This window comes from Podarcis bocagei (genome assembly GCF_964188305.1).
Source record: "Podarcis bocagei genome assembly, chromosome: 7".
NCBI classification, from domain to species: Eukaryota; Metazoa; Chordata; class Lepidosauria; order Squamata; family Lacertidae; genus Podarcis; species Podarcis bocagei.
In genome coordinates, this window is record NC_138132.1 from 92,522,358 (window position 1) to 92,548,818 (window position 26,461).

Consider the following 26,461-nt stretch of genomic DNA (forward strand, 5'->3'; position numbering starts at 1 on the left):
CAACACTGGGGAGCCCTCTTGAAGTTTCAGAAGGCAGGCCTTCCAGCCCCAGCCCCAGACTCTCTGCACCCTCTCACCCTGGGCTAGCCTAAGAAAGATCAATTGGCCAAATAAATATAATGCACATTTGCAGAAATGTCCAAGGCTTTGGAACAGAAGCGTCTCTGGGCACAGAACAGGGAACATTTCCTTTGTGGTGCAGACTTCACTTAGGCTGCTCATAGAACAGGCCAGCGAGGTCTGAGCCCAGTGGACAGAACTGGCAGCCCCCAAGGTAGCAGGATCCCATCACGCACATGGCTGCCCGCTGCCCGTGCTGGAGCTGGTGGAAGTCCTCATTCAGTCTTCGGATGGTATGCCAGACCTGGCCCCACACTTTGCGCAGCTGGAGGAAGGAGAGGTTCTTCTTTGGATCTTGAACTGCGGAAGAAAGAAGAGAAGGATCGACAGGGAAGAGGGACACAAGTGGGGAAACACAAACCCACAGTTAGGATTTTGTATGCTTTACATGCCAAGTGCTGGTTTCTACAAAATTAGAATATGTCTGGACTTTTTCAGGCTATCCCAGGACTTGACTGGTCTCTTAATTAGCTGGATGCTACAAAAAGCTCTCTCAGGAGTCAAGTCCTGCAACCAGCAAGCCAAAACTACTCCCTGACTTGTCTCTTTCAGCCCCTGCCTGCACGGTGAAACCGAATAATTAATCTAGTCAATCATAGGTGTGGGTTCTACCGCTGCCACAGACATCAGTGGCAAAAATATCCACCTGTTGGCTCATCTCCCAGGAGATGCAGACACAACCAATGAATGAGAGAACATCCATTGTCTGTGTCTTACACAGTCCACCTGCCTGTCATCACACAACTTACAAGTGTCCATTAGGTTTTGAGATAACGTATTTTTCACTCCATAAGACGCACTTTTTCCCTCCTAAAAAGTAAGGGGAAATGTGTGTGCGTCTTATGGAGCGAATGCAGGAGGGAGAAGGGACTGACTGGCCGCGCAAAAGCTGCACGCTCTTTAAAGGGAATTCCCCCACCTCAGAGAAAAGCCCGCAGGAGCTGTGAGTTCCTTAAAGGGTGCGTGGCTCCTGTGGGCTTTTGTGGGAGGTAGGGAATGCTCCCAGAGCTTATCAGGGCTGGCAGGGGAAGCCCGGGCTTTCCCCTCCAGCCCCGACCAGCTCTAGGAGAAGCGGACAGGCTGCGCTACCCCAGAAGCCAGAACAGCTAGAGAGAGCGCTGCTCAGCGCTCCCTCTAGCTGTTTGGCTTCTGCCTTCATCCTGCTGCCCTGTGGAGGAGGAGGAGTTTGGATTTGATATCCCGCCTTTCACTCCCCTTCAGGAGTCTCAAAGCGGCTAACATTCTCCTTTCCCTTCCTCCCCCACAACAAACACTCTGTGAGGTGAGTGGGGCTGAGAGACTTCAAAGAAGTGTGACTGGCCCAAGGTCACCCAGCAGCTGCAGGTGGAGGAGCGGAGACACGAACCCGGTTCATCAGATTACGAGTCTACCGCTATTAACCACAGCACCACACTGGCTCTCAAAGGAGGCTTTGTGCGGCTATCCCTGGCTTTTGCGGGAGGTGGGGGAAGGGACAGAGTGTGGCTCTGTCCCTTCCCCCACCTCCCGCAAAAGCCCCCAAGAGCCCTTTTAAAGAGCCGCGCGGAGAGTGTGTGTGTGGCTCTTGGGGGCTTTTCCCTGAGGAGGGAAAAGTGTCTCGTGAAAGGGAGCGCTGAGCAGAGTCTGCTCAGCGCTCCCTTTTAATAATATTTTTTTTTTCTTGAATTCCCCCTCTAAAAACTAGGTGAGCCTTATGGAGCGAAAAATATGGTAACTAACTTTGTCTACACAGGCAAGGAATTCCAAAAGCTCCTTATCTTGCCAGCATTTCCTGACTCTTTCAGTTCATTCCAACTTCTGCAGTAAAAACATTAGGGGCTGAATTAATTTGTTATTTCAGTCTTACTGATCAATATAAACGATGTTTCAAAAAACCACGCTGAGCTTGGGGCTCACGTCCGTCATGGGTCTGTGCACTTTAGAATAATTCCCTCCTTGGCTTGGGGAGTGAAAGACTCAGCTTCCAATTCCCGCTTAGCCAGGAAGATCATTGGTGGCTTTGGGGAAGCCAATCCTCCTTAGGCTAAACTAGCTCACCAGGTAGCCAAGAAAATATACAAAAATATATTTCCTATGATGAAAAGCGTGTAATACAGAAATTGTGGAATGACACATCTAGAGGTTGCCACCGTGTCGCCTTGTGTTCAGTGTGGTATGTATTCTGCAATTCATGTATGTACAGAAACCTGAATTGTCATTGTATGGTGTCCCGAGTTCTTAAAAAAAAATATTTTTAAGTAAGTTCCTACCCCATACGGTTGCAGAGATAAGCTTGAAAGTGTGTCGGCAAAACCAGGAAGAATCTCACCAGCCAGAGAAGACCTCGGCTGCATGAGGACGTCTGGTGGCTGGAGGATTGCTCACTGCCCCTCCTCAGTCATGCCAGGTAAGGAAATATAAAACTATATGCTGGAAGTTTTTATGCCATAAATTGTTATTTTATGATACTTCATTTTCAACTGTATTTTATCATTTTATGTTGTGACCAGAATAGAGAATGATATATTGGGCAGCTTTTTATAAATATAGCAAATAAAACAAGGTGCTTAATTTGTACGTTACACGTTTCTTGGAGCAGAATTTGGATTATTATTTTTGTAAGCACAGAGCACACATATATTTCCAATCAGTCACAAAGGCAGCAAGTATTCCTCACTATCTATTCACCTGAAAACAATTAATCCTCTCAACCCCCCCCCCTCCAAGTAGCACTAAAACACAGAAAAGGGTCTTACGAATACTGTTAATGCTTTCTGGATGAGGTCGGGGAGAGATCTGAGGCCTGTATGTAATTTTTCGGTTGTCGAACAGGAAGAAGAGGCCTGTGTCAGCAACTGTGGCATCATTTAGCTGCAAGGAAAAGAAGCACGAATCCCTTATTGTGGGGCCTATTACTTGGAAACACCTCCTACGATCATGCCCTATCCAAAGGACTAAGAGCGGCCAACAGAAATAGGATATTAATAGCTAGTTCTCCAAAGGAGTCACTCAAAGTCATTCTACCAAGTGTGCTATCTCAAAGAAATAGCATTATGTAGGGAAAAGATGCAGTGTTTTTAATACAATGAGAAAATTAGTACCTCATTCATTGCTACACAAGTCCTGTTCCTCATCCCTCAAGCCTCTTCTGTTTCCCTTGTTATCTTTCCTTGAGTGGTTTCCTTTGCTCAAATTTACTCTCAACCAAACCATCTCCCACAAAAAGGGGAATCCATTCCCCTGCTTCTGCACTCCCCATCCCTTTAAAACAATGACAATTGCTTCCAAGGCTTTGTAGTTAAGGTAAAGGACAAAATTGAAATTTCACTAGCTGGGAGTATTACAAAAGCAACAGGAGCTACCGTAATTTGGTACCCATGGGTGAAAGTGTTATTGGACACACCTTGATGTCAGCCAGATACTGAGTGGCTGGTTTCTCAGCAAATAATGCCAACCCTCCTTCCTGAAGCAGCTCCTGCTCCTGCTCTGGGATGCCAGTATCTGCCTGGATCTTGGCTTTCACACTCTGCAAGGTCTCGTCCTCTGCCAGAGGATACACATGCACAGTACCCGTTACCATGTCTAGGATCTGCACCAGCTGCAAAAGAAAAAAAAACCCCAAAACAGAGAGAAACTGGAACCAGGACAGGACACATCCCAACTTGCTCCAGTTTGAGAATTTGTCCAGAAATAAAGGCCACCAATAGCAAGACCACCCTCTCTGCCAGAGTAAGAGAAAGGATAATCGGCAGGGGTAAATTCTGTTTCAGAGCAATTCAGATTCTGGGACTCCATGCAGAGGGAATGTTTTTGGCCCAAACAAGCCATTCTGAGGTGGTGCAACCAGATGGAGAACCATATATTAACCCAGGTGACCAGTTTCTCTCCCTTTCTCTGCATCAGCCAGAAAACTAAATGTATCTCTGGACACTAAGTGGCTTATAGGGAAATTTCAAACCTACTTCAGCAAAGCTGTGAAACTGCCACTAAAATGCTTTCACACTTATCTATATTTAAATATTTGTCATGCCTCTTTCCAAAGAAAATCTCTGATAAACGTATTGCACAGTAAAAACAAAAACAAACCTAATATTTGATACATTACTCTGTAATACAATATACTGAATACAGTAATGCAACTCTCTCAACAAATAAATTTTAAAAAGTTAATAAAAACATGTCAGTTTAGCTAATTGGTGGCACTGAGTAAATAAAAATATCATTACCTTTCAGAAAAACAGAAAATACGTACACATATAATTTATTTATTTACTGTATCAAGCTCACACCAAGTGACGTAGATAATAATAGAGCTCCAGGCAGAATTTTAAACACTGAATGGATACAGACAAAAATAAGGCAGGAGGGAAACTGATTCACCAAAATTTTGTGAAGGAAAGGCAAGAGTAAAACGAAAAGCTTTTGGGGCCTCCCTGAATGCCAAGACTGAAGGAGCCAAATGAATATCAAGTGGAATGAAGTTCTGCCAGGCCTTGACCTTGTCTTGGGCGCTCACCAACCAGCCACATGGATGTCACCAGCAGAGACACAAGAAGGACCTCAAGCACAGACTTTGACTATGGGGTTTTATAGGAGTGGGAATTCTTTCGGTAATTCAGCTCTAAACCATTTATGGCCTTAAATGTTAACATCAGCTCTTCAAATTGAGCTTGGGGGTGCGGCAACAGCCAGTGCAACTGGCACGAAAGTGGTGCCATGTGTCCAGAACTCCTGGTGCCCATTTTGCAGCAAGAGACGTTTCTGTATCACAACTGCTTCAATAAGTCACTTTAGATTACCGTATTTTTCGCACCATAGGACGCACTTTTTCTCTCCTAAAAAGCAAGGGAAAATGTGTGTGCGTCCTATGGAGCGAATGCAGGGGGGAGGCAGTTGGGGAAAGCCCCCAAGAGCCGCACACAAGCTCCGTGCGCTCTTGCGGGCTTTTCCCCAGGAGGGAGAAGGGACTGACTGGCCGCATCAGTTGCTTCTCCCACCTCCCAGAAAAGCCAGGAGAAGCCGCAATCTCTTTAAAGGGGTTGTGCGGCTTCTGCGGGCTTTTGCGAGAGGTGAGGGAATCCCCCCCACCTCCCAGGAAAGCCAGAAGAAGCCGTGCACCCCTTTTAAAGTGTGCGCGGCTTCTGCCGGTTTTGCGAAAGGTGAGGGAATCCCCCCACCTCCCAGAAAAGCCAGGAAAGCCCTGCGCAGCGTCTCCCGGCAAGGAGAGGCTGCACGGGGCTATGGATTCTTTAGCTCCATGCAGCCTCTCCCGGGAGGGAGAGGATGCACGGGGCTAAAGGGGAAGCCAAAACAGCGAGCAGGATCCACCCTGCTCGCTGCCTTGGCTTGTGCCATAGCCGCGCACAACCCCTCCGGCAGGGAGAGGTTGTGCGCAGCCTGTACGCTGCTCTTTGGGGTTGGGGGGGGATTTTTTTTTCTTGACCCCCCCCCTAAAAACTGGGTGTGCCCTATGGTCCGGTGCGCCCTATGGTGCGAAAAATACGGTACTCCCTATTTTTTGCAATGTCACATCTAAAGGAAATAAAGTGAAATCTACAGGCACCCCCCATTAATAACACTTACTTTTAAATTCAAGATATCATCCAAAGCCTTGAAACAACCATTGGGGCCATATGTGGGGTCGGTGCCTCTCTGCCGCGCATGCCACTGGAGCATCAGCTGCAGCCATTTCTCCAGCCGCTCAGCCAAAACACTGAAGGAAAGCAGGAAAAAGAAAGCACTGGAATGAAGAAAATGCTGAGGTGGGGGTGCAGGGGGGTGATTCAAACATCTTTTTCTGCAGAGAAGAGTCCTAAAAGTTATGTTTAAGGGACATAACATATTCTGCAGACTTGCTATTCTCTCTCCATGGTTCCATTCACGGTCCCCTTAACAACAGGATGGATCCCATGTGATTCCCGCCTCCCCAATTCCCTCAAATTAACTAGTAAGCTTTTGGGGGCAGGGATCCTTTCCCCCTACAAATGTTATCCAAAAAATGAAGGCATGCATTGATAGTGGTATGTTTTAATTATAATTGTTGTTGGTTGCTGCATAAAGTGCTAGATGTGGGGCTCGGAGCAAGGAAAACCCAAGTTAAAACCTCTGCTTAGCTACAAGGCTCAATGGATGGCCTTGGACAAAACATTCACTCACCTAACTTGCCCCACAGGGAACAGAACCTCACCCTGAGCCACTTAGAGGGAGGGCAAGACTGAACTACAATAAATAAGCCAACTCTTCTTCCTATCATATCTCCTCTCAGTCTCCTCTTTTTCAGGCTGAACATACCCAGCTTCTTCAACAGTTCTTCATAAGGCTTGGTTTCCAGACCCTTGATCATCTTGGTCACCTTCCTCTGCCCATGCTCCAGCTTGGCAACATCCTTCTTAAACTGTGGTGCCCAGAACTGGACCCAGTATTCCAGGTGTGGGCAAGTGGGACTATTACTTCCCTTGATCTGGAAACTAGACTTCTGTATAGAATAGCATTCGCCTTTTTTGGCTCTAAATACATTCCTCAAGTCCTGGTTGACCAGTCATAAAATAAGCAGTGGAAGTTTCTTAACAACAACTCATTTGCATAAATTGCTGTCAGTTCATAACTGTGATTTGAGAGTTGCAGAACCAGAAACAAGGAAAGTCCCAGCCAGCCTGCAAAATGGGCAACCGAGTTTTTCTTGAGGTGTCAGTCGTTCCTTACCAGTTCAGATTGTTGGGGTGTGGCAGCTTGCTAGAAAATTTCACTTCTCCTGACAAGTCTTCATAGACAACAATATCCAGCTCACTTTTCTGCCGGACTTTTGCATGCCTAAGAAGAAGCACACATTGGGCTGGTTCAGACTTTAGCTTACCCTTATATCTGCACCAAGGCCTTTTGCTACAGCAGAGGAAGTATTTAGGAGCTTTCGGTTCCATTTTAAATTAATCACAGCTTGCAGTGTCATACAAACCCACACAAATTGGTTAACTGAAACATGCCAACATCAAACCAGAGTTTATGAGGATGGCTTACCTCAACCAGCCATACTAAACATTAACCAATTTGCCTGGAAGAAAAGGCAAGCTGTGGTGAAGCTAAAATGGAAGCAGAAGCTTTCAGACTGCCCCTCGTGGCCACTCCAGAGGAAATGGGAGGGAGTGGAAGAGCCCAGAGCTCACCAAGCCCTTTCTGGTCACGCTAAGCCATACCTTGACCCCAGAAGTCCAAGCAGTGGTGTCTTCCATATTGGCCTTGCCAAAATAGTACAGCTCTGCTCAGAAGTCTGCACTGAGTGCCCGTTTGCTACTGGGCCAAGTTCAATGTGTCACTCTTAGAATATAAAGCCCTTAACAGCTCGGCACCCATTTACTCGTGGGATTGCCTGACCCTTCATGTGCCCCCTTGACTGCTCTGATCTGCAGAACTAGCACTGCTGCAGCTACCAAATAATATCCGTTCCGCATTTTAGTGTGGCAGCACTTGAGCGTCTGCCGCTCTTGCCTCCTGGCACCAGGCGCGTGTCTTCACTGCACCTTCTTCCAGCATCTGCTTCAAACATTCTTTTCATCAAGCCACCCAGACACGTAAAAGCTACATGTGTTTTAATCTGTTTTTAGCTTACTGTTGATTTTCAGTAGTTCTGAATGTTTTCTAAATATCTATTTTCAACGGTCTTTTATTGACAATTGCGATGTTTTATTTTTTGGAAACCACTTCGAGGTTTTGTTACAATCAAACAGTCTGTACGTTAATGAAATAAATACATCTAAACACACTCATTACCACACAGAGAATTGTCTCTGAGGACTGTGTCTAGGAACTGGAGGAAAAGTTCTCTCCGTCTGAAGCCGATGGTGCTGTGCAGAAGACCAACTGGCTTGGCACCTGCGACATAATGAACACCCTTTTCTCCAGCCTCTGGAGTAGATTTTCAGCTTAAAAAACTAAGACTGTTCGGATTTTGTTTTGTTTTTAATCAGACACCATATGATTGTACAATTATACATTTAAACCATGGATGGGGGACCCGTGGCCTCCAGGTGCTGTTGAACTATAACTCCCACCAGCTCCTGCCTCCAACGGCACCTGGAGGGCCACAGTTTAAATCAGAAGTCGCAAATGTAATAGTGAATAAAAGCAGTATGGCTAGATGAAAGAAGACACCCACCAGACACAGGCAGGATAGCCAAACAGGTGAGGAAATCTTGGTTGCTGCCAAGACATGTTATTTGAAGCTGGAGCCAGGCTCACCTCTCAGATGCAAAATGTGCCTCTTTTTATACACCGCTATAGAAATTATTAAGTTATTTCTTACAGATCACCCTGATCAGCATTAACTCCTCCTCTCACCTCCCTGCCAAGAAAAATACTAACCGTTGTATTATCAGTTTTCAAGTGAAAAGGACATTTCCTAAGAACCCCACAATGGAGCCAGAGTTACTCACCATTGCACTGGCTGCCAGGAGGGCAGAAAAGGCCGGAAGCCAGTGATACATTCAAAGGCCAATGTGCCAAAGCTCCAGTAATCCACAGTCACTGTGTATTTCTGCTGCTCCAGAAGTTCTGGGGCCTGAAACATTGAGAACCAGGAAAAGACTAGCAGTGCAATCCTTTACCCGTCTACTCAGAAGTAAGCACCTTTGAGTCCAATGAGACTCACTCCTAGGTGGAATGCAATCCTACACTCCACAAGCTCCCAGCTTCCTAAAAAGGCTCCCTCAAACCAAGGCAGAACTTGAGATATGATCCCTTCCCTCTACTTCCTTAAGACAGACTTTATTTAAAATAGCATTTTAAATAAATTTTAAAACAGCAATGGCCAGGACTAAGGACAGGAAGGGCTCCATAACACAATGTAAATCTGTTGTGGAATTCACTAACACAGGATGCGGCGATAGATACTAGCCTGGACAGATTTTTTTTGTAAGAAACACAAAAAATACTATTCTTCTTATTATTAATTACATTTATATATCACCCTTCGTCCAAGGATCACAGTATAAAAATGGGTTCATATCGGTTCAAGGTCTGTCACTGGCTACTGGCCATGAGAGCGAAATGGAACTGCCATGTATAGAGAGGCAATATACCTCCAAGGATCAGATCCTGGGGACAAATAGTACTGAAAGGCCACCACCTCCCTTGTCCCACTTAGAAGTGTCCAGATGGACCCTTGGTCGGACCCAGGAAAGCAACATTTTTGCAACTCATTTGAAATGCTTCTTCGGGATACTGGCTTTGGCTTCCTGGTTCCTAACAGCTCAGCTTCCCATCCATTTGTTGCCGCCTTTAATGTGCTGCTTCCACCCCTCCTGCCTAACTGTGCCCTCCTGGGTGCAAGCACACTATTTGCACTTGCAAGTCCTTACCAGATACTGCAATGTCCCAACGAAGGAAGTGCAAAGGCTGCCTTGATCCAGCTCTTTGGCATACCCCAAATCAATGATCTTGTGTATTAGCTGAGAGAAAGCAGAGAGGGCAGTTGTGGTAAACAGAACTAGAACCTGAGAGCTTTGGGAAAAAGCAACACCCAAAGGGCTGATAAATATATAGCACAAGCACAGAGTTGGGTCAGCTCTGGACCCAGCACAATATCCCATTCATCCTATCTCTGTGCTTGGAAGGATCGAGGACTGCGAAAGTATTGTTAAGTAGTGTGATCAAGTCTGGAGAGGGTGCCAAAAAAACAGCCAGCCCTTCAGAGCTGAAAGGGACTAAGCCCTACAGCCGACAACTTTCCCAAACGGAGAAGCAGGACCAACCTGCCACAGCCCACCATATACCAGACCCCATGATTCACACCAGAGTGCCACAACCAGAGAGCAGCTGCGCTGCAAAGGGATGTCTGCACACCAACAAATTCAAAGTGATTTAAGATTGAAAAAGGGACACGACAAGGTTGCCCAATTTCTCCATTGCTTTTTATATCGGTCCTTGAGGTTTTGCTAAACATGATTAGAAAGGACCAAGAGGTTAAAGGTATACAAGTGGGAACTGAACAGTACAAATTGAAAGCATTTGCTGATGATTTAGTATTGACTTTACAGGAGCCAGAACCTAGTACTAAAAGGGTATTGGAACTGATTCAAGAATTTGGACAGGTTGCAGGTTTCAAGTTGAATAAGATGAAAACCAAGGTTCTAAAGAAAAAATTAACTATGAATGAGAGGGAGACGTTTCAAGAGGAGACAGGACTAACATTGGTTAAAAAAGTGAAATACTTAGGGGTTAACATGACTGCTAAAAATGTGAACTTATTCAAGGATAATTATGAAAAATGTTGGACTGAAGTGAAAAAGGATTTAGAAGTATGGAAAAATTTGAAGTTATCATTGTTAGGCCAAATTGCTGTGATAAAAATGAATGTGCTGCCAAGGATGTTATTTTTGTTCCAAACATTGCAAATTTTGGATAAGATGGATTGTTTCAAGAAGTGGCAGAAGGATATTTCTAGATTTGTTTGGCAGGGCAAGAAGCCTCAAATAAAATTTAAGATATTAACGGATGCTAAAGAAAGAGGTGGATTTGCCCTGCCAGACCTTAAACTTTATTATGAATCAGCTGCTTTTTGCTGGCTGAGAGAATGGCTGCTTCTTGAAAATACTCAAGTGTTGGATTTAGAAGGTTTTAACAATGTATTTGGTTGGCATGCATATATGTGGTACGATAAGGTAAAAGTACATAAAGCATTTAAAAATCATATTCTTAGAAAAGCATTGTTTAATGTTTGGATAAGATATAAGGATTTGTTAGGGGGGAAAACCCAAGATGGTTGTCACCAATGGAAGCGAAGGCACAGAAAAAACTCAATATGGAGGCCAAATGGCCGAAATATTGGGAAATTCTGGAACAAGATGGAGAGAGAATAAAATTGCAGAGCTTTGAAAAATTGAAAAACAAAGTGCGAGATTGGCTCCATTATTATCAAATAATGGAGGCATACAAATTGGACAAAAAAGTTGGTTTCCAGGTGGAAAAATCAAAATTGGAAACAGAATTGTTAGATTCAAAAACCAAGAATTTGTCAAGAATGTATAACTTGCTGTTGAAATGGAACACTCAGGATGAAACGGTGAAATCAGCTATGATTAAATGGGCACAAGATGTTGGACATAACATAATGATGGCTGACTGGGAACGGTTATGGACCACAGGTATGAAATTTACAGCATGTAATGCCCTAAGAGAAAAGTTAATGAAAATGATTTACATGACACCAGTTAAGCTTGAAAAAATCAATCATTTGGCCAATAATAAATGTTGGAAATGTAATGAGACTGGAGGTACATTCTTTCACCTTTGGTGGACGTGCCCAAGGATTAAGACATTCTGGGAGATGATATATAATGAAATGAAAAAGGTATTTAAATATACATTCCTTAAGAAACCAGAGGCCTTTCTCCTGGGCATGGTCGGCCAATTGGTGTTAAAGAAGGATAGAACTTTTTTTATGTATGCAACAACAGCAGCAAGAATACTCATCGCGAAATATTGGAAGACACAAGATTTACCCACCAGGGAAGAATGGCAGATGAAGTTGATGGACTACATGGAATTGGCGGAAATGACTGGCAGAATCCGAGACCAGGGGGAAGAGTCGGTGGAAGAAGACTGGAAAAAGTTTAAAGACTATTTACAGAAATACTGTAAAATTAATGAATGTTAGAAAAATATTGGAATGAAGTTAAATGGCTTTAGTAGAAATGTTACAAGGAATTAAGTATAAATAGATTAATAGAGCTTTAAAGGGAAAAATATGGTTAGAATGTGTTAAGACAATTATAGGATAGAAAACAGAGGAAGATGGAAAGGAATTGCTGAAACAATTAACAGAAGTGGAATAGAAAAAGGGAGGTGTGAGGAGGTCGAGGAAATAAGGGAAAGAAAGATAAGATGTTGAAATTGGATTGTGTTTTAAATGGTTTTTGTTTTGTTTTGTTTTGTTTTGTTTTTTTGTATTGTATTGTATGTTTTTTCTTTTTTGGTGTTTTGTAGTGTTGTGTTTAATTTGTTGGAAAACTAATAAATATTAATTTTAAAAAAAAATTCAAAGTGATTTGAGCAAGACCACCAGAACATGCTGCAGGAAAGCAACTCACATCACTACAAACCTCCAGCCAGTTTAGTCTTTTCTTTTATAAGTAACTCTGCTAGATCAGAATCTTAGCCGAAGCATACCCAACCCCTATTCACAGAGTCTTCTCAAACAGCGCCTTTGGCAGGAGGGATACAACTCTGCCCAGCACCCTGCAGTAGTGGTGACAGGTGGGGAAGCTTAGCAGAAGAGCATCACCCACCCTCTCTTTTCCTTGTTGAAGGACAATGTTTTCTGGTTTCAGGTCTCTATGGATGATCCTGTTCTCGTGAAGGTATCTGAGAGCAGAGGCTGAGACGGAAGGGGGGTGGAGAAAGAGGGAAAGAGAGAGGAATGTATTGTCATCACCAAAATCTATCCGTATTAATCAATTAGTGCATTCTGTTGTTAACGCAGAAAAGCAGCAACAGCACTGTAAAGGCTGAGAGCCAGTGCCGGATTTACCTATAAGCTAAACAAGCTACAGCTTAGGGCCCCACTCTCTTGGAGGCCCCCAAAAAATTAAAGGGAAAAAAACCTGGATGTGCATTTCCAAAACATAAGGTAAAAAACAAATAAAATAAGACCTACATACAGCAACAGTGGCAGGTCCATAAATTACCATATATCATATATTCAACACAAAAAACAGCGACAATTTGTTTTTGACAAAGGACAGCTGGACATATCAAGGGCCCCATTACCTTCAGTAGCTTAGGGCCTCATCAGACCTAAATCTGGCCCTGCTCAGAGCACCAGAAGTGCAGCGTCTGTCATTAGAAGCAGAGCAGCAGAGTTGGCGTGCAGCAGCCAGAACACACACGCACAAGGTGCAGTAGCCCAACAGCTGGGGCATCCAGACCAGCTGCTAGAGCACATTTCTCCTGAGAATCTGTTTTGCCCTGCCCTGATTTCTAACTCCTACTCTTGCCAAGGGATAATAAAGCCCTTGCATGTATGAGAACATACTTTTTTTTGATAAGGACATATTCAAAAGATGAGATAGTACCAGAGACATAAAATCTGATAGGGATCTGCAACCACACCACCCGGGGGCACCAAATCCTCATTGAAATGAGGAGTTCTTGCACACACCAGTTCATTTCAGTGCTCTTGTTCCCTGACAGGTGTCTGCATCTCACTATGCTGTCCTTAAGGTAAAGGTAAAGGGACCCCTGACCATTAGGTCCAGTCGTGACCGACTGGCTGAGGGAGCCGGCGTACAGCTTCCGGGTCATGCGGCCAGCATGACTAAGCCGCTTCTGGAGAACCAGAGCAGCGCACGGAAATGCCGTTTACCTTCCCGCCAGAGCGGTACCTATTCTCTACTTGCACTTTGACGTGTTTTCGAACTGCTAGGTTGGCAGGAGCAGAGACCGAGCAACGGGAACTCACCCCCTTGCGGGGATTCGAACCGCCGACCTTCTGATCGGCAAGTCCTAGGGTCTGTGGTTTAGCCCACAGAGCCACCCGCATCCCGATATGCTGTCCTTAATTCCACTCAAAACCCACCGTCTGAGGCTCCTTACCTCCCCACAGAGCCACCTCTGGTCACTTACCAATGTCTGACAGCAAGATAAGGATAGCTCTTTCCCGCAGGCCACAGCAGTTCTCAAGCTGATTCAGGTGCTGAAAGGTGTAACGAGAGACATGAGAAAGGTTTCTGTCGAGCTTCCATATGTATTAACCATTATGTGGTTAAACGGTTAAAAAAAAACCCAACTTAGACTGAGTTTTAGCACACACAAAAAACTTAAAACAAATCCTTATTTCTTGATGAATAGCCTTTGGACTACAATGTAACCTAAACAGAAACTCTCTTTAGAGAAAAATTTCCTCCAAAAGCATTTTATTTTTAAAAAAACTGATTTAAATCAAGAAAATCTGATTTAAATCAAAAAAATCTGATTTAAATAAAAAAATCCATTTTAAAAAATTTTCTTTAAAAATTTATTGATTTTTATCCACCCTGATGGGGATTGTACCTGAGGCCGTGGGATTATCAGCACCATGCTCTAGCCAACTGAGCTATCCTGAAGGCACAATATCTCCACATCAGGGAAAAGAACACACTTTTCAAAGTAGCTTTCCACAGAGAAATTGATATAGTGGAACTTTCACTCATGCTATCCTCCACCTGCATTCTTAAATAATGTAAGTAGAATAATATAAATTTAGACATTTAGGATTTTAATGCAACAAATAACATATTTGCCTCTTTCCCCATAAGAACATAAGAGCAGTCCTTCTGGCATCCTGTTTTCCCCAGTTTCTCTACCCTCCTGCAGAAACCAACCACATATTTCTAGCAACCTTCTCTGGGAGCAAGACGGCAACTGCAGCAGGAAGGTATTCAAGCAGAATTCACAAAAAAATGTCCTGCTGGATCAGGCAGACGGCCCATTTCGGCCAGCCTTCTCTTCTCCTGCGGCTGCCAACCAAATGCCTCTAGAAGCCGGACCTGAGCGCAGCCGCAGCCGCAGCCGCTCCCCCCACTTGTGATTCCCAGGAATGTTCAGGGCCTCCTGCTTCCTCCCTACAGTGGAGGGAGTCTTGACCACCTGCCTCTCCACCATCTAGGCCTCAATGGGCATTCAAGCATAAAACAGCACCAACACTCTATCCCTGCTCTCAAGGGCTTTGGAGCTAGCCTGTCACTTGCTGCCTGCAGATACTCGTACCTTGTATGTAAGCTTAATAATAAATATCTCTTAAATGATAACTTCAGAAGAAACCACTAATGGGTGGCACATTATTTGAGAAGAATGAAGCTCCTCCCTCTGTGCCACTAACTCAGGCAAAGCCCTCACTATGACTGGGAATACAGAGCAGCCGTTTGATTAAACCCAGTCCATTTTCTCAGTCTCCCCCCCCCCCTTTCCCCCAAAGCACAGGACACCCCTCACTCACCCTCCTGAGATCTCCTCCCTGGCAGTACTCCATAGCCAGCAATGGCAAGTCATTCAGGGCAAGGTTTTGCATCCCTTCTGGGACATCCCGGGCAGCCACCACATTGGGGTGGTTTAGCCTGAGGAGAAGAAAACACAGTAAGATCTCAGGTGGATCTATCACTTTACCTTTAAGCAGTGGCTTTCTAACTTTCTGAGAAACACTTTCTACATTGGCCTGTCTTGCTATGCAATTCCTGAATGTCCACCACGAAACGTTTGAGTGTAGAAACAGATTCTGGAGCATATTCTTCAGAACAGGTCATCCTGTTGGGCCCAACAATCCCCCCAGGCGAACTGACAGGCTGCTCTAAAACATTCTCCTGGAGCTTCATGTTGCAGGAGGTGGGTTTTTTTAAGCTTTTTAAAATCAATGTCCTTACCATTCTCATCAAGACAAAAACATGAAAGTAGATTCTGCATATTAAACTCTTTGGCGGAAGCATCATGTTGAGCAGAGTCCCACTGGGGCCTGCTGTCACTGTCAGTCTGCTGACTGGTACTGGCAGCAAGCGTCACTTGCCACTTTAAGGCTCCTGGCTGTGCTTTGCAGTGTGTCTCTACCTGTGCTTCCCTTAATGCCACATATGGCTTGGGCAGGTGGGCACAGTTTGGGGGAAATGGCCTTGTGGACCAGACTGGGACCTGTGCAGGGCCTGATTTGGCCTGTGGACCAGAAGTTCCCCATCCTCACCTGGAAAACCAAAGCCTGGCTTAATGCTGCAACACCTTCCTACTCTTCTGTTCTCAAGATGGGGCAAACTAAAAGATAACTCTGTAAATAAACAGGATTAAAATCCTGGTGCTAAATGCATTGACTAGAAGGCAAAGTTCACTGCCCATGACATTTACACAAGCCACACATCTTCCAATACTGCTCACCGTTTCATGATTTGTATTTCTAAGCACCATCTTTCTCTGTTGCGTGGGCTGAGCTCCTGACGACACTGTTTGATAGCAATTTCTTCCCCACTCTCCTGTTAAAAAAGGGGGAGTTTATTCATGTGAACCAAGTGCTCTGACCTTCAAACTCTCAGAACCCTGACAGTGTTAGTACTGCTGCAGATGCTGCAAAATTCCTGTGCCATTGTTATATGAATCTGAGAAGAAGGAGGAGGAGGAGGAGGAGGAGGAGGAGGAGGAGGAGGAGGAAGAGGAGGAGAGTTTGGATTTGATATCCCGCTTTATCACTACCCTAAGGAGTCTCCAAGCGTCTCACATTCTCCTTTCCCTTCCTCCCCCTTAACAAACACTCTGTGAGGTGAGTGGGGCTGAGAGACTTCAGAGAAGTGTGACTGGCCCAAGGTCACCCAGCAGCTGCATGTGGAGGAGCGGAGACGCGAACCCGGTTCACCAGATTACGAGTCTACCGCTCTGAACCACTACACCACACTGGCTCTCTGAGGAGAAAACCAAGTGCAGACTCTATCAGGATTATTTTACAAATGGCCCTTTTGTTGTATATGCACACACACAAGTTACTGAAGCCAATCTACTCAGTAATAAATCTGCCAACTCTTGGTCAATTTACTAACGTGCCCTGTTTCAGAAGCCAGTGCTGGAGCAGTTATTGCAGAGATAACAGAACACGGACTCAGAGCAGTTAGGAAAGAGCCAACAGCACTGGACATTGTTCGGCACAGAGCTATGTGTGGAATGAGCACAGAGGTGTGTGAATCTGTAAATGAGGGTGGTATGCTCCCTGTACGTCCTTTGGTAACCCCACGCGTAGAAGTGACACCCATTATTATGTGTGGCGAGTGGCCTTAGCTCAGTGGTGCAGCAGCTGCTTTGCATGCAGAATGTCCCTGGTTTGATCCCCGGCATCTCCAGACAGAGCTGGTCTCCAAGCCTGAAGAGCGGCTGCCACTCAAGTGTCCACAGAGCCAGGCAGACCAATACTCCGACTTGGTGCAGGGCAGCTTCCTATGTCTTATGTACCATCTATCTGCAGCCGGGGTTTTTTTTATTAAAAAATCATATGTGGAAATACCTTGCGGGTAGAAATGTTGCCATGTGAAAGCTCTCCTAAAACTCCAAGAGTCCACACATTCAGGATCCACACTGCCGTTTTAGGTGAAAGGGGATCCTGGATGTCTTGGCACAGCAGCGCAGCCCTAAAAGCGCAACTGGAGGCAAATGGCGCCTTCAAGGGCCACCTGCCCATTTCAGGGCATAACTGTGGATGCCACATCGGGCCAAGTTGCCTCTTTTTAATATATGCCTGGAGTCGACCGAGGTGGCCTCCTGCCCGGGGGGGGGGGGGACGGAGGCTGCCACGGAAACCAAGCGGGAGGCGAGGCGGCCGAGCAAAGTCTTCTCCTTCGCCTTCCGAGGGGCTGTTTCTCAAGGCGGACTCCAGAAGCGGATCCCGGAGGCCTCCGAGGCGCCCCTTCTCCGTGTCGCAGGCCCGAGAGCCGCGCGCGGGGTACACGTGTGCGTGTGAATGCGTGGGCGCCTCTCCCCCTCACCTGGTTCTGCCAGCGGAGGACGTTGCCGAAGCCTCCGGTGCCCAGGCGCTCGCGCATCTCCCAGGGTCCGCAGTTGCCCGGGGGCTGCAGAGGCGGCGCCATGGCCCAGGCCTCCCTCCTTCCCGCCGGGCCTTCCTTCTCGGGCCCGCCGCGGCTTCCGCCTTGGCAGAGAGGCGCCAGGAGGCGGGCCGGGCCGGCGCTTAAAGGGGCCGCCGCCGCCGCCTCCTTGGCGCGGAGGGAGGGGGGGCTTCGTCGCCGCCCTTGTGGGACCAAACAAGCAAATAACACAAATGAAAAACAGAATGCGATTCAAGTGCCTGCTGGGATTCCATAAAGAAAGGCCTCAGTCCCGCGCTGCCCCCCTCCCCGCCCAGCACGGGCTTCATCTGCCGCAGACCCCGGGCGTGGGGGGCGGCCAGGCGGCTCCCTCTGTCCCTCTGCATGGAAATGCGGACTTCCTGGGCAGCCGGGGGCACAGAGCCACCAACTCCGCTCCCAGCAACATGGCCTGCACTTGCAGCTCGGCTCCCCCTCGGCCTCCAGGAATCCCAGGAATTTAACTAATTAGCTGGCCACTTGCGAAAGGAAAGCAACACCCTTGGGCTTAGGCTGGCATTTGCAGAACCTTCCAAAGGAGACAAGAATGCTCCACAGAAAGAAGCAACAGACAGCAATGGTAGCCTTGCAGGGGGGGGGCATGGGTGGGAGGGCACCTCCTCAATACCCAACGTCGTTTGGATAGCTCCAATTCAGGAAGAATGTGGGGAGGGTGGTACATTTCTGCTGGTGGCAACAGGGTGTCTTTTTGGTCCGTGGGATCCCGGTAGGAGACCATGTGCAATCAGGGTGGGGACAGTATGTGTGATGCAGAGAGCAATGAGTAGTTCTGGCAAGAGCTGTTTGGAATCCGCATTCACTGAGTAGGTACAAAAGTTCCACCCACAGCTGCTTTCCCAGGAAATCGTTCAAGCGTCTCTCCCACTCCAGCTCATAAGACACAAAAACCACAGGGCACTTGGGTACCATGTGATACTTGAACACCTACCTCCAAACTTTTGTGGGCAGGAGCATCACCTGCCTGTATGATACTCAAATATCTTTCAAATGAAATTGCAGTGTTTTCTTTGACTGTATTACAAAACTAAAAGATGCAAAGGCTCAGGGGCGGAGGAAGGGGGTGGGGGGGCGGTCCGCCCTGGGTGTCACCACTGAGGGGGGTTACAAATTGCTGGGTGGCACTCACTGAGGGGCCTGCAGTGCACCTAACCCACGCGTCTCTCGTGGGAGAGACGCGGTGGCACATGCGCTGCCCCAGGTGCCCGATCGGCTTGCTCTGCCGCTGCAAAGACTTGGCAAAGAATTTCTAAACAAAATTTGGATTGTTGGTGGATAGGATGGTCAGTCTGCACAGGCGATCAATTACTGGAACAGCTAATGTTCCTATGGTTACCCATATTTTCACAGCAGGGAAGGGCGGTAGCCCAGTGTTATGCTGAGATGGCGAGATTATCCGGGAAAATTTGGAACCAGCAGGACCAGACTTTCCTAAAGGAATGGAAGAAGCTTTTGACGTATTTGGAAAGTAACTGTAACCAATTGACATCGCTTGTAGGGTTAAAAGAAGTTTTGTAAGGAATAATATATAAATTATTGTGAAAAGAACTAAGAATAGGTATTAAGATTTGAATTTATAGCAACAAGTGTAGTAACAAAATGCATAATTAGAAAGGATTTTAGAAAACCCTCAGTTGAGGTTGAAGGAGGTCTAAGGCTGTGATAGCCAAAGATTTTGAAATGATGTTTAAAAGGATGATATGCCGGGAAATATGTGTTAAAACCAATAATTTTTTTTATAAACAAACAAACAAATAAAAATAGAGTCACAGAATTTAAGAGTTGGGACCGACCCCGAGGGTCATCTAGTCAGCTAAAGCATCCATGACAGGTGGCCATCCAGCCTCTGCTTGAAAACCTCCAAGGAAGGAGAGTCCACAACGTCCCGAGGGAGTCGGTTCCACTGTCACAGTGTAGTGGTTAAGAGCGATAGACTCGTAATCTGGGGAACCAGGTTCGCTTCCCCACTCCTCCACATGCAGCTGCTGGATGACCTTGGGCCAGTCACACTTCTGTGAAGTCTCTCAGCCCCACTCACCTCACAGAGTGTTTGTTGTGGGGGAGGAAGGGAAAGGAGAATGTGAGCCACTTGGAGACTCCTTAAAGGGAGTGAAAGGCAGGATATCAAATCCTGGTGTTGAATAAAACGGGCCTCTCCAGCACTCTGTAGGAATGGTGATTCTCGATCAGAACTAGGATGCTCCTCAGTATCACTTGATGCTCTTGCTCTCATTTTGAAAAGATACCGTACCTATCCATATTCTGCAAATAATTGTGTGTGTGTGTGTGTGTGTACTATATTATACTACACATAAATGTTTCTTTGATTGTCCTTGAATCTTCTTGCCACACTTGTCATCTTCTCCTGGTCTCAAGGGATCTGTGCTTTGAACTGGTATAAGGCAGCTCCCTAAGTACCGTAAAACAGCCATAGTGTGTGTTTCAGAAACTGATTGGAGAAGGGTTGCAAGGGGAAAGGGGTTTCAACCTCCCCCCACAAACAATTGTTACTCAAGCTGATATTAGAATGGGGGGAAAGGAGGATAATTTTTTTCTACTGAAGGTCTAATAATCTTCAGAGAAGGTTTAATAACTACCTGTGAGAGTCTAGAAGCCATTTCGGCAAGCAAAATGTATGTAACTTAATACAGAATAATAACCACAACCAATTTAATTGGAAAAATGTTGCAAAGGAAATGTTTTACCTTGCTCCCCTTGCTCCAATCAGATCTTGATTAAATGCCACACCTGCATTTAAGGTTAAAAAGGGGGGCTTTGGGAGCTCCAGTCACTGGACTCCTGCGTTTTATGTGGTTTGCGCCTCCACTTAGGCCAGGTCTCCTGTTTATGGAAAAGGTTTTTCTTTGAGGGCCGTCCAGGCTGTTGTCTGCAGGAAAGCGCGAGGGCAGGGATTCTTATGGCTCCACAGCGTCTCTTTCTTTCCTCTCTCAATAGCAGAAAGGCTCCCACCTTGCTTCCAGCTGAGACTTTTGTTCATGCCACGTTGGATAACATCACATGCCGAATGTTGGTACAGTTTCAGTTTGGGTCCAGCTCAGAGTTTCCTTATGGTGGGAACCATAATTTGGAGTACTGTAAAGTTAAGGTTGTCTCACCTCAAAAAAGATATTGTAGAGTTGGAAAGGGTTTAGAAAAGGACAAGCAAAATGATTAAGAGGGTGGAGCTTAGCCGGCAAAATGAGATTACCCTGCTAAAACAAGTTTGTATACATACTTAAGGTACATATGTAAGAGACTCGTTTATACAGTGGTACCTCAGGTTAAGTACTTAATTCGTTCCGGAGGTCCGTTCTTAACCTGAAACTGTTCTTAACCTGAAGCACCACTTTAGCTAATGGGGCCTCCTGCTGCCGCCGCGCCGCCGGAGCACAATTTCTGTTCTCATCCTGAAGCAAAGTTCTTAATCTATTTCTGGGTTAGCAGAGTATGTAACCTGAAGCGTATGTAACCTGAAGCGTATGTAACCCGAGGTACCACTGTAATTATATTTCTGGAATGATTCAGGGCCACCAACTCTATGGGGACGAGGTGCCTTTGCTCCCCTAATATCTGTTGGCTGGCCCCCCTCAATGCTGATTGGGACAGGAGTCCAGGCATGGAGCAGAGCTTCAGTGGCCAGTTCCTCCTGAGCAGGAGAGGAGGGGCTGCCGGCCATTGAGGCCACAGCGCTCTGGGCTGACAATGCCATGTCCCGCACATTGCAGGCCAGGCACATGACGTCAGACACAATCTTGGGCATAAGTCAATGCCTCTGGAATAATAATAATAATAACAACAACAACAACAACAACAACAACAACAACAACAACAATAATAATAATAATAATAATACATTTTATTTATGCCCCGCCCTCCCCAGCCAAGGCCGGGCTCAGGGCGGCTAACAAGCAATAATAAAAACAAGATTAAAATACAACATTGAAACATTAAAATGCAGCCTCATCGCAGGAGGAGAAAGGAAAAATAAAGAGGGGGAGGGAATCAAATTGACTCCAAGCCAAAGGCCAGGCGGAACAACTCTGTCTTACAGGCCCTGCGGAAAGAAATCAGATCCCGCAGGGCCCTGGTCTCATGAGACAGAGCGTTCTACCGGGCCGGAGCCAGTGGTGAAAAGGCCCTGAGCTCTGGTTGAGGCTAATCTGACTTCCTTAGGGCCCGGGACCTCTAGGAATGATTCATGTTCTTATGTAGCTGCATTGTTTTATACTTTCTGGATGTGCCATGATCATACTTTAAAAGAGTTTTCTTCTATGTTTATAAATCAAGCACTACTAGTTGTTTCTTTTTGTTTTCCAATGTATTTATTACCTATTAAAAAAACTGGTGTGGCACAAGCAAATTTTTATTCTGAAAGTGTGGCCCAGAGAACAAAGTTTGAGAAGCACAGCCTTATGGAGACTGACCTGATACCTCCTGTTAGCCCTGCCACTCTAAGGAGCTGAAAGGACCACTGCCCTATTCTTCAGCCCTGGGAATGGGGAAGGCTGGCCTTGGAGCCAGGGTTGTGGGGCAGTCCTCCATCTTCTGGCCTGGGTGGTCCATGAGGAGGGGGCACGGGCTCCCAGGCTCTCTCTTGTTCCTCTGAGTCTGCCCCAGAGCTGCATTTTCATATCATGGACCAATAACGTGGCCGTCCTTGCCTCTCCGTGTAATTCTGATTATGTGGGGAACTGGAAAAATCACGTAGGGCTTAAATGTAAATGAGTTGTTTGTAAGCTTCTTAGTACAGGGACCTGCCTTCATTGCTGAACTGCACTGCACTTTATTTTATTTATTTCATAAAATTTATACACCTCAAAGCAGTTTACCAAAAAATGAAGCAATACAATTATTGGTAAAACAGTTAAAAACAACTACTTAACACATTCAAGAATTAAAATTGGGGATAAACTGAAAACCAAAAAAAAACCACACCAGCCTCCTACTTGTTTGGGCACAAAGAACAGAGGGCTCACAAACGGGCTCTGAATACCAGTTGCTGGAAGTCTCCCGCGTAGAGAGCGCTGATGGAGTAAGGTTTGGCTTATGGCTTTCCCGGAGTCATCCAGGGGCCACTGTGAGAACAGGAAGTGGGGCTCGATGGCTGTGGGGCTGATGCAGCACTGAGGCTCCTCTCATGGGCCTATGCTTTTATTTTTTAAAAAAAGAATGAGGGTGATGCAGTCAGTAGTAGAGGATTTCACCCCTCCCTTGGCTTCCATAAGGAATGTTAAAATGACACCGATAAGAGGGGTCTTTTTGGCTGCATTCATATCTACTGGGAAATGCCATTTCAGATGTGTGCTGCACAGATAAAATGTTCTGATGTCATCCAGTTGCTTCATGGAACGGCAAGTTCTCAAAATATCACAAAGATTACATGGTTCTTTGATATTCTCCAACGTGGCTGGGGAATTAAGCAATGGAAGCAGCATTTTGTTGCAGCGAAACTCATCAGTAGCAACTGATTGAGAAAATGTGAATTTGTAATTGACCAGCAGATTCCTCTTTTTCAGTTCTGCCCCTGTGTAGTGAGGCGGAAAGGATTCTTGCAGGCTGGTAGCCAGAAGTATTGTGGTGGGGAACCTAAAGGAGTACCTGGGCCTTGCAGACATCCTTTTCATTATGCACTCAGGATGTGCTCAGGACGCGATCTGGGTGGTCATACACATGCCCACTTTCAACACCATTTTATTTATTTGTTTATTTATGGCATTTATATATCACGGAGTCATTAGCATCTCTAAGCAGTTGTGGTGTAGAGCTAACGGTTATATGGCTATTTCAACTATAGGCGGCGCTGTGTCCAGCTGAGGCCGGGAGTCAATGCGGCTCTTGTGCAAGGTTCTTTCACAATGAAGCTGGTCCTCTGCTAAGCAGCCATTTGCAACTGACTTCTTCTCTTCAACAGCCTTGCAGCAGCAGCACTGTATTGTTTGCTCCTGCAAAGGTTTTGGGGTGGGCCTACTCATTCATTTCCAACCAGTGCATACCTTGTAACTTTTCATACCAGAAATGTTCTGAGGGTGTTTTTTTTGTCAAGCTTTTGTTGTACGATAGCCCACCCCCCTCCCAGACAGCAATATGGTAGCAATCAGAGCCCATCTTAGAACAACTGATAAACTAGAATAGATCTACCACAACCACCAATTTGGAGAGGCTGGAGGTGGAGGGCTGAGGCAGAACAGTCACGTCCCAGATGCAGGCAGCCTAATATGTTCCAATTTTTGAAATAAAGTCAAATATTCATAAAATAGCATTTACAGTGCAATCCTATATTCAGAATTAAATGAGTTCAATCCTACTCCCAGGGGAGTGTCTATAGGATTGCAGCCTGCAAATTACAGATAAGGGCCTGAGCTGTGCCTGTTATCTCAGTGGCTTTGCCCATTTTGGCCCAACTCTTGACCAGTCGAAACCTGCTTACTTCTTAACGTGCTTAATGGGTGGAGTGAGGCATGCACACTTTCCCCCACGTTTATACCCATGAAAGGGTCAGGGACAAGAGCAGGACATGAATGAAATAGCCTTCTCTCACTCTTGTTCCCAGCAACTGGCATCCGAGGCAGTGTACAACCATTAGGACTTGCAGCCACTGATTTGAATAATGCCCACCATCTTGTAGCAAATTCCATATGTGCTCTGTTAAAAACAAAAAAGGTCAATAGCTCAGAGTTGGAACATCTGCTTTGCACACAGATGGTCCCAGGTTCAACACCGCAACTCAGTGAGATCTTGTTGCTTGGCTAGAGCAGGAAGCCCCTGTATACTTCCTGTTCTAGACGAACCAGTGGCCAGCCTGGGTGGACTGAGCAGGTGCTTCACAGGGAATCTGCCACCTGCAGTCCATAGAACCTCCACACGGGGCAGCTGCATGCAGATCCCTCAATCCCTGACACGCAGAGGGCTGGGCTGTTTGGAACCCCTTGTGGGTTCTGTGGGCTGAACTGGACATGTAAGGGAAGCCTTGCATATGACAATTTCCTGATGTCACAATGACATCAGGAATTCAAAACACCATAAGGGGCTGCAAAGAGATGGGTGCAATGCTTTAAGGCACATGAAGCTTCTGATTATTGCCTTTCAGTTGATGTGTGGTAAAGTAGAAGCCTGCTTATTGCAGGCATTGGCTGTGCAAGTGAGCTGTGCAGTGGAGGCGGGCCAGGGGTGCGCGCTAATACAACCGATCCATCAAGCTGATGGGCAGTAGAGCCAAAGCCTGCTTTCCTTTCCAGGTGCACAATTGGGAGTGCTCTTTAAGGCTCCTAGTTGTGCACTGGCAGCCCTGTCTCTACCTGCCCTCACATCTAACATCAGGTATGCCATCAATTGTGAGGCAGGTGAGCATAGCTTAGGGAAAATACCCTAACAGGCCAAATTTGAATGCTTGGTTTGTCGAGTTTAGTCCCAGTGCATTTCTTATGTTTCCAAGGAAGACTGCCGCCCTGTTCTGGTCCCACATCAGAGTCTAGGAAGCAGGGAAGACATCTCAAGTGAGCCATTTCCTCTGAGGACTTTTGAGCAAGGCAGGCCTGTTGTCTCAGCACCATGGAGAGCTCCTAGGGAGCAACTTGCTCTGCCTTCAGTGAGCTCTCCGGAGTGTTTGTTGTGTTCCTCTGTGCAGCAAGGCCCAACATGGGTGTAAGTAAAGGTTCTGAAGGCTGTGCTCTGAAGAACAAAGCTCTGTAGCTGCTCCAGCAAGGAACAAGCTGAAACTGAGTCCATTTACAGAAGTAGCAGCAGGTACAATATAACTGTTAGCTCCACCTGTGCTACAAGATGTTGCCCTACCTAAAGGGGCCCATCCTCCTCCAGTAATCTAGTAATCTACTGCAACAAAGTGGGGGAAGCCCCAGGTCTTTCTTGTTCTTCTCCAGCGGAGTCCTCTGAGTCAGAGAATGGCAGTGCTACATCCCCAGGCAGGAATGGGTGGGGCACTGGCCCCACAGATTCACCTGAGAGCATTTGTGGGGCTGGCCCTGCTTACCCTTCCATTTCAGAGTCCATGCCCTCATCTGGAGGCAAATGACACTGAGGCGCTTAAGAGGGCCAGACCCCCCAATCCCTGACACACAGAGGGCTGGGCTGTTTGGAACCCCTTGTGGGTTCTGTGGGCCAGGTCATTATCATGGGCTGCACTGGACAGGTAACGGCCTCTGTGGCCTCCCGCCTGGCATGCTCTCTGTGCCAGGGAACTGGTGACGCAGGGGGAGAGGAATGTGGTTCACTGGGCTCAAAGAAAGGTGCCTGTGAGGGTCCTGCTCTGGCATCAGGCTCAGAGTGAAGAACCCGATTTGGCTTCTTAGCTAATGACATGGCAACTTTCCACTTGGCCTCCTGGTTGTGAAGAAGGGCCCCTTCCATCACCAGAAAAATCAGCTCCCTTCCCAGCGCCAGAGTTCCAAGAGGGGATCTTCTTTGAAGCTGCCCAGTCTTGCTGATTGGACCTGATGGGCTGGACTAGATGACCCTCGGGATCCCTTCTAACTCTGCAATTCTGTGATTCATTGGGTTTTTTTAAATGTATTTTTATTAAAGATTTTCTTGGTTTACAAAAGTATGTGCAATGTCTCTCTCTCCCTCTCTTTTTTCAAGTAACATTTTTTACAGATCAGTTTCATTTGTTGAAACATTAGGAAGAAAAGGGGGAAAGAGGCGGAGGGGGAAAGGTGAGTGGGGTCAGGTGGCAATGTTTCTGTTTTACTTAATATATATATGGGGTTTTGTGTCAGCGTCGCTTGTGCAGGTTCTCTGCTATTTGCTTGTGTTCCTTT

The 26,461-nt window shown here is 46.3% G+C and overlaps 1 protein-coding gene across 3 annotated transcripts in view; it reads right to left on the reverse strand.

The window, feature by feature from the left end:
- The window catches only part of IKBKB (inhibitor of nuclear factor kappa B kinase subunit beta), a 34,118-nt gene extending 16,369 nt beyond the window's left edge, over positions 1-17,749 (reverse strand). Inside the window, exons 1-12 of one of the 3 annotated variants that reach the window (XM_081200948.1) lie at positions 17,574-17,748; positions 15,985-16,079; positions 15,065-15,182; positions 13,714-13,783; positions 12,378-12,466; positions 9,450-9,539; positions 8,526-8,650; positions 6,802-6,909; positions 5,683-5,812; positions 3,503-3,697; positions 2,856-2,970; positions 297-420 (exon numbers count right to left, since the gene is read on the reverse strand). In XM_081200948.1, the coding sequence (XP_081057074.1) occupies positions 297-420; positions 2,856-2,970; positions 3,503-3,697; positions 5,683-5,812; positions 6,802-6,909; positions 8,526-8,650; positions 9,450-9,539; positions 12,378-12,466; positions 13,714-13,783; positions 15,065-15,182; positions 15,985-16,079; positions 17,574-17,675 (1,361 nt within the window). In that variant the 5' untranslated portion in view covers positions 17,676-17,748. Of the gene's footprint in view, positions 1-296; positions 421-2,855; positions 2,971-3,502; positions 3,698-5,682; positions 5,813-6,801; positions 6,910-8,525; positions 8,651-9,449; positions 9,540-12,377; positions 12,467-13,713; positions 13,784-15,064; positions 15,183-15,984; positions 16,080-17,573 lie in introns of all 3 variants that reach the window. The other 2 variants (XM_081200947.1, XM_081200946.1) reach the window with 2 other exon arrangements.
- Between the last annotated feature and the right edge of the window lie 8,712 nt (positions 17,750-26,461).